The sequence below is a fragment of the Apus apus genome, chromosome 9 (genome assembly GCF_020740795.1).
Source record: "Apus apus isolate bApuApu2 chromosome 9, bApuApu2.pri.cur, whole genome shotgun sequence".
Classification (NCBI taxonomy): Eukaryota; Metazoa; Chordata; class Aves; order Apodiformes; family Apodidae; genus Apus; species Apus apus.
In genome coordinates, this window is record NC_067290.1 from 10,197,956 (window position 1) to 10,206,163 (window position 8,208).

The 8,208-nt window shown below is 57.5% G+C and overlaps 1 protein-coding gene across 2 annotated transcripts in view; it reads right to left on the reverse strand.

Moving 5' to 3' along the window:
- Positions 1-1,986, reverse strand: part of NCKIPSD (NCK interacting protein with SH3 domain) — a 48,934-nt gene extending 46,948 nt beyond the window's left edge. Inside the window, exon 1 of one of the 2 annotated variants that reach the window (XM_051627989.1) lies at positions 1,778-1,986. In XM_051627989.1, the coding sequence (XP_051483949.1) occupies positions 1,778-1,948 (171 nt within the window). In that variant the 5' untranslated portion in view covers positions 1,949-1,986. The remainder of the gene's footprint in view (positions 1-1,777) is intronic. The other variant, XM_051627990.1, reaches the window with a different exon arrangement.
- Positions 1,987-8,208: the final 6,222 nt, after the last annotated feature.

The window sequence follows — 8,208 nt, forward strand, 5'->3', positions numbered from 1 at the left end:
CAGTTTCAGGGAAGCCTTCAGCAAGCAAATGCTTCTCCCATGAATAAAAGGGGGTTCTGACTTTAGATCAGCTCTTCGGAGTTGGTAGGACCTACCAGTGGAAATAAAGTCACATACACCAGAGGATTACTGCAACTGCAGAGCAGCAAATTGGATCCTGCTGCCTCATACACTGTCAGGCAAGTTCTGGTGCCGGAAACTTAATGGTGAAAAAAAAATGAGCATATGCAAGAAAGGGTTTGTTTCCTGCTGCCAGGTCTAAGGGCATATGGGAAAGTTATATCTGAGCTAGAGAAGGGTGCTCACAAAGTAACTGGTAACACTGCTTTTATATCAGTGAATTACTAACAGACTGTTAGGAGTCAGCTCTGGCAGGCTACACACTATCCTGAGCAAAAAATAACCTGCTAAATGAATGTAAATTCAGCAAATAAATGCTTTTCCTGAAAGATTTTGAAACTGGTAAAAGCAAGGTGGAGAGATGCAGGAAAGCTGCTTCAGGAGGCAGCCTGGGAGAAGGCTCCCACACCTACAGAACCAAGAAGACATCATGACACACAAGTAAATGAAGCAGAGGACTGCAGAGAAGGAACTCAGGAGCAGCAGCCTGGAGTTATCCCACTGTGGGGTTTAAAATGCAGTAGTTTAATAAGGTCTTTGCTCTAGAACTAAATAGCTCCTGTAAATAGCTTAAGGGCTTATTGATACATAAGATGTCCTCTCCTGCCAGGCCACAGAAGAGCCCCAGCCTTGCAGGAAGGTCAACTCCTGAACCAAGTAGGCAGCAGAGCAACCCAGCACCACCCTAACACACACACACACACGTTCCCCAGGTAATGCTTGTCTCACTGAAGCGTTCAGCAGCACACACACCCACACTCACAGGCTGAGTTACTGCTAATCAGAAATTCAATGGCATCTGAAGGAGCATAAACAGCACTCTGAAATAAAGGAGTTTGTCACCATTTTCAGCCAAACGTTACAAGGCCCATTTGTAAGATTCAAGTGCATGTGTGTGCAGTTACCCATTCACTGATGCAAGGAGTTTCCAGTGTGTTGTTCCCACAGCTATCCCCCGAGGCCCAGAAGTACAAACCCCCCAGGAATTAGCCTTGTATGAAAGCCCTATTTTAATTTCAGAAGCCATGTTACCTCTCAGAAGCCTCCACTAGACAGTTCCCTGCACTGTACAGGCCACAAGCAACCCCTCTCCCATGACGCCTGCACAGGGCTCTCCCCCACAGCAGTGACTGCTGAAACTGCCCTTCAGCCCCCCTGCTCATGCTCCTGGCCTGCAAGTCAGTGTCCAGGGGACCCTCACCCAGCCCATCTCTTCTGGATGAAGTTGTTGAGCTTTCATTTTGTCCCTGACCTGCAGAGCTGGTGCTCCCTAGGCCTGGCTCTCCAAACCCGACACCCACAGAAGGTGTTCCCTGCCTCCCTTTAAACTCCCGGTTCTCACCCCCGGCAGGAACACACTGTCCCCAGAGGTTCCTGCGAGCTGAAGCCACCACAGCCACGGGGAGCCACCTCCACAAGAACCACACACCCCACTTCCCCCGCCCAAAGCGGCTCCCAGAGGCGCCAGAGCAGGGAGCTGCTCCAGGCCACCCGGCCGCTCCTCACCGCCCGCCCCAGCGCAAGCCCAGGCCGGGTCTCAGCAGCAAAGCCCCGCTGCCCCCACCCCCGGCGGCCCCACCGCCTGTGAGGGGGCGAAAGGAAGGGCCGCCCGGCCCCGGGACCCCCGGGTGCACCCCCCGCGGCCCGCCCGGCCCACCTGCAGCCGCTGGAGGTAGGAGGCCGGCGCGTAGCCCGTCTCGCCGGAGCCGGCGCGGGTGACGAGCCACCAGTGCTGGTTGCTGCGCTCCAGCAGCAGGAACGTCTCCCCGGCGGCGAAGGGCAGGGAGTTGGGCTCGGCCGAGCGGAAGCTGTACAGAGCCCGGTACATGGCGGCGGCGGCGGCACCGGCACCTCCGACCGGCCCGGCCCGGCCCGGCCCGGCCCGCCCCCGCGCGTCACCGCCCGGTGCCGCCCCCTGGCGGCGCGGCGCCGCTCCCGCCGCCTCCGGTGCGCGGTGCCGCCGGCAGGGGGCAGCAGCGGCGCGGCGGGGCAGCGCGCCGGGCGGGGCCGGTGAGCGCGGAGACCCTCGGGGTGTGCCCGGTGTCCCCGCAGCACCGCGGCGTGGGGGCACTGCCTGCCCCGGGGAGCTGGCGCCTGGCCGTGGGGACAGGGGTGTCCTGTCCGTCGGGCCCGGAGCTGTCGGGGACGACGCAGCCGCCCCCGGCCCTGAGCACCCCTGTGCCCCGTCCCAGGACAACGACCCTTCGGGCCACCACACAAAGAAACCGAGACCCCTGCACCCCCCGAAAAAAAACCCAAACAAACATCAGCAGCTCCCCCCCAGGCCCGTCGGACCCAAGGGTCTGACCCCCCCTGCTGCCCAGAGCAGGTGGGTGACATCACCTCCCTCGACTTCCCCAGCCAGGGTTTTTCTCCGTGCTTCTCAAGGGAAAAGGAATTTTCCACCTGGCAAAGCCAGCACGGAGAGCCCAGCGTGGGGCTGACAGCAGCGGGGCTGGGGGGGCTCGGATTATGGCATCACCGTAACACACATGCTCCTGCAGCCAAGCCCACCACAGAGATGCCCCACTCTGGTCCTGCCCTCCTCTACATCCTGCTGGGATGGGGGTTATGGTGGGATGTAGAGGTGTAAATGGCCCACAGACCCAACCCATCCCAGCAACAGGGAGTTTAATTAATCTGTAAAACACCAACAATGAAATCCAGCTGGTGCTTATACAATAAAACCAGGCTTGCAGCTGCCACGAAACCCTGCCTGCTCTCAGTGCAGTTCCCTAGTTTTCCCACCGTCACTGAGATAATTCTGCTGAGCCTGGTTACAGCACAGAGGATGAAGGATGAACCATGCACAACTGGTTGCCCAGACGCTCCTGCTGCTGGCAGCTACTGGGGATTGGCTGAAGTCAGGCACCCGTGGCTGGAAAGGCGAGGAGGTGCTTTGAATGGGAACTGGGATATGCCATCAGGGCTCAAACATTTGGCACCTTTTGGGGTCTGGGCTTTATGCCTGGTCACAGCCTTTTCCAGATGCCTGGTGGGGGCACAGCATGACAGTGGGCACAGGGTGGGCACCTGGGGAGCAGAACTGTGGAAGGGCAAACCTTCCCACTTGGAGGTTATTACTTCTTGCATTCCCTGGATCAGGGGGTCCCTCATGGGTTTGGGGTCTGCTGCCTGCCCATACCCTACCCATGGCACTGCAGCCTGTCCTGCTTTTGGCTGCAGTGTTTGTCCTGCCTTGGGTTCCACTCGGGACCATGTCCCAGCTCCAGCTGAGCCCTGGCTGCTCCCTGGCACAGGCCCAGCTCCTGTTTGTGCTGGGATCATGGTGCCTTATTTTGATGAAGTGGGCAGCACAGGTTGTGCTGGGAGGTAAAGGCAGCCAGGGGGGATGAAGTTACCTATCTCCCACACATGCCACGGTGGCACTCTAGCCTCTCCCTCTGCTTGGCACAGTGTACCAACTCTGCCAGCCGATGGCCGGGAAGGGGCCCAGATTCCTCTGCAAGGGCTCCTGCAAACCCTCCTGCACCCAGGTAGGATGCAAAGAGACTCTGAGGGCTTTTGGAGCCCAGGACAGATTCTTGCTGCTGAGGAATCAACTCCCAATTGCAAGTGCCAGGTGATTTATCTTGGACAGGGAGGAGCAAGGAGATCCCTCTGCGTCATTCGCGGGTGACTTCTAAAGCTGAACTTGAGACCTCAGATAACAATCCTTGCATCCCTTGCCCTCAGAGTCGTGGGGACCAGGATCACTATAAGCACTGGAAGGGCTCGGCATGTGCACAGCAGCTTCGGCCGAAGCCCCGGCGGCGGAGGGGAAGTGTTGCACAACAGCACTCATATGATTGAAACACAGACTTGCCAGCTCCATGTACACTTATATAATTCTGCACTGCCGAGTTGTCAACACATTGCAAAACAGCAGCGGGATCAATCGTTCTACTTTTAGGTATACAAATATTATTGTACTTCTGCCAGCCCTTTCTGGGCAAAAAGTCATGCAGGGACCCCAGGCCTGTGGCTGTGAGACAACACTGCCAGCATGACACATGGGGCCCGGGGGTGTCCATGAGCAGGACAGGGAGCACTCGGATGTTTGTTATACATACTGCATTTCCTGGAGTCCTGGCAGCCCTCTTTCCTAGAAAATCTCATTAAAAGGGTGTAGATGGGACCTCCCAACTGGGTCTTGAGATGTCCTGCCAGCATTGGCCCTGGCCACCCTGCTGAGCAGAGCAGGGCCACCCAGAAAGGGGACAGTGCCCCGCCTGTGTTACAGGCTGGAGGGGCAGCCCATGCCTCCTGGAAGGAGGTTTGCAGGTCGGAAAGCTGCCAGGGCTGCTATGAACCAGAGGCACCTGCACAATGGAGCAGGAAGGCAAGCCACTTGAGGCTTGTGGCCACAATCTGCCTGCTTGCCCACAGCAGGGCCAGCACAGACTGCAGTGACACAGCAGCTGGGCCCTGCCTGGGCTCAGATGGCTGCACCAGAGTGGCTGGCACATGGGACACACACATGTCCCTGCTCCTGAGCAAGACTGGGCACATGGGCACATGCATGTGAGGCAGGGACAAGTCTGGGCAGCTCTGCAGCTGAGGCAACCTGGAGAGGCCCATGGCTGGGGGCACAGCCCCTCATCCAGCCTGCACCATGCACACACCAGCACCACTAACAGGGGGTCTCACCCTCCAACCACATCTGCTCCCCTACAGGAGAAGGGACTCCCCAACATCCCCCAAACAACCACCAGCTGCCAATAGCTGGGAAGGGCACTCTGCCAGGGAGGAGCAAACCCTGCTGCCTTCTCTCGCCAGGGATGCAGTGCTCTGCACCGAGCCCAAAAACACCAGTAAGGGGCTGCTCTGCTGGCAGCTGCTCCTTAAGAGATCCTGAAGCAGTTAGGGCAGTGGGTGGCTCAGGGACCTGCTCTGCTCCGCCTGCCGGCAGAGCCAGGGTGTCGGCAGGACTCCTCGCGCAACCCATCCTGCAGAAAGCTGGAGAGGGGCCCCGGGAGGAAGGAGCAGCCAGCCGCTGCCAACAGCTGAGCTTCCAGGAAACGAGAAAGACAGAAGGTCAGGAGAGTTGAGGGATGGTGGCAGGGGGAACCAGGGGGATGCTGCGGGGAGGATTGAGGCACCGCTGGTTGCAAGAGGAGCAGCACACAGCCCAGCCCGCCCTGCAGGTCCGTTTTGGGAAAACAAGTCCTTTGGCTTCGTGCAGCAGTGCCCTGTTCTTCATTAAGCTCTGACCCAGTGAGCCCCTCACCAGCCCATATGCTCTGCCTGCTGGCACAGCCACCAGCCATGGGGAAGCCCCTGCCTGGCTCTCCCCCCTGGGGCAGCTCTGCAGGCTGCAATGCTGAGTTCTGGGAATGGCTGTTTCAGAGGAACACTGCTTTTTCTGCCGTCAGCTCAGCGGCCAGACATCTTGCCCGTGGTGTAAAACCTGGGTGCAGGCAGAAGACATTTGCATGGTGAGGAAGAGAGGAGGAACCTGGAGTGTGGCGTTTGGTGGCCAAGGGGCGGCACTGGATTCTCAACACCCTGTGCCATGGATGGATCCCATGTGCTGTGGGATGAACATTTGCCCACCAACTCAGTGGACTGAGTCCCACTACGGTATCACTGTAAGAACAACTTAAACCCAGTTATGCTGGTGCTAGTTACACAAACTTGAACCCAGTGCTGTTAGAAACAGCAAAGGCACAGCTGCTCAGCCACGCACAGCACCTGCCACCCCTGGGGCAGCAGGCACCACAGAGCCAAGAGGGCACACAGTGCCTTTGTCCCCAGACACTGGGAGTCACCACGTCCCCCGCAGCACTTGTGGCAGAAGGACACGCCCTGTGCCTTTCTGGGGCCCAACCACTTTGCAGCCCCAGGCCTATGGGGTGAGCAGGGTGCACTGCTCACCCTTGGGTGGGAGACATTGTCCCTTGCCAGAGTGACATTGGGCTGCTCCCCTGAGAGGATGCTGCTGTCTGGCCATGAGGAAATATTTTGCTCTTGCTCCACGTGAGTGTGTGTCCCTCCCTGCTGGCAGGGACCCAGTTCAGAGGAAGTCCAGTGGTTACTCAAGAGGCAGCAGCACAGGATGGGGACAGCACAGGGAAGGAGATGTTCTCTCCACTGAGGGGACCATAAGCTACCTCTTGCCTCTTCTTGCTCCTGCCCTGCCCAACCCCAGTGCCGGGAGGCCACAGATCCATAGACCCCAGCTCAACCCCCTGTCCCTGTCCCCAGCCCCTCACCATCAAAGCAGAGCTCAATTCACTGGAGATGCCAGTGCCAGCCACAGGAATGTGTTTCATCTCTGGCCAGCTGACCCATGGAAATTCCCGGCAGCTGCCCCAGTTTTGGGCTAGAAGTGACCCATTTAAGTAAGGCCAGCTTCCCAGGGGACAGCACAGCATCATTCAGGGAGGCCGTGGGGACACGGGGCTGGGGCTGCTCAGCTCCAGCCCCTGCAAAGTCCCCAGTGCAGGGTCAAGCCCAGCACATCATAAGGGCGCACACAGACAGCCTTCCTTGGGCTGGGATGCAGGAAAAGGTGGTTCCTTTCCAAAGGTCAGGAAGAGGCAGCCAGGGAGGAGACCAGACACGGGGGAGCGACAAGGAACAGGGATGTGCGCTCAGCATTGTCCTCCACGGGGCAGACTGACTGCAGAGCATGGTACCTCCATGCTCCCCAGGACAGACCATGGAGCCAGCCCAGCTGCCCCTTCCTAGTACTCATGCAGGCATCACCAGTGCCAGCAGGGAGGTTATAGCCCAGGGAGAACTGGGGCCACAGGGAGCCATGCTCAGGGCATGCACAGCAAAGGCAGGATTAGTCCTTGGAGGGGGAAATGCACTTACCAGAGTTTGCTGGAGCTTTTCTCCCCAGCTGAGGAGACATCTCTGGAACATCTGCCTCCAAGGTCAGCCTGGCACCGGTGGAGGGAAAACAGGAACTTTTAAAAGCCCTCCTGTCTCTTCCCCAGCCTAGCTGCTGCTCTCCTGTTACCCTCTCACTCTGTCCTTTGCTGTGCCCCAAAAGGCAGGCAACCCCCAGGCCCCTCGGTGATGCAACACCTCCTCCTCAGACCCATAACTTGCTCATCCCTGTCCTCAGAGCAGCCCAGGCACAGGGGTGATGGGCAGGAGGGCCATCTTCAGGCAAGGGCTATGCACCCCAGCCTGTCCTGGGCTGGCAGTTACACAATTGCCTTTCCACAAACACAAGGAACTGCTTGGAGGGATTTGTGCAGAACAGCATGGAAGGAAAACAAACTTGCTCTTGAACTTTGCAAGATAATGTGCCATTCAGAGCCACTTACCATCTGGCTTGCCCCCTCTTTAACCCTTGAGGACACAATCCAGGCCCTTTAAATTAATGTTCAGTTGAAGGAGATTTTTCCTCCCAACATTGTGCTCTTGCAGCTTTTAAAGCAACTGATAAAAAAGGTCATTTCTGTCTCACCCTCTTATGCTGCTGCAGGGCCAGAAAACTCCCAACAATCTTGCTGTTGCTTTGCAGCACTGGCACAGCCTCTGCTAATCCTCAAACAATATTGGCAGAAGGATTTCAGCAGCACAGGTGCGGGCCCGCAGGGGCAGGGCCCAGGTTTGCTGCCTTGCAACACCAATTCCACCTGATTATATGCACTCCCAAGTGCACCAGATCTGGCTGCCACCACCATAGCAGTCTGAGACCAGGTCTAGACCCCAGCTTACACCATTGGCAGCATTGCTGTAAGGGCATCTCCCTCCCCATACCCTGGTGCCCTGTCTGCAGGCAGCAAAACAAAGAGGACTTGTTCTGGAGACAGCTTGCATCAGAGCAAATGCGATTGTTCTCACTGGATTTCATGAATTCCCTTCAGAATTCCTACGTCACACAAGTACATTAGAGTTTATCCCTACTAATTTCAGACCACAAAGTCAAACCGTGTCTCAGATGAGTATGCACAGGCAGGCTTATTCACATGCAGCAGCAGTGACAGGCAGTGCTGGGGCCTTGCCAGGCAGCTCGTCATTAGCAGAGGGCATCACATTCTCAGCAGAACCGAAAAAGAAACAATCACATTGCAGCTACAGCCCTTCTCCGTGTTCCAGGCACCCTCACACCTACAGCACACCTCG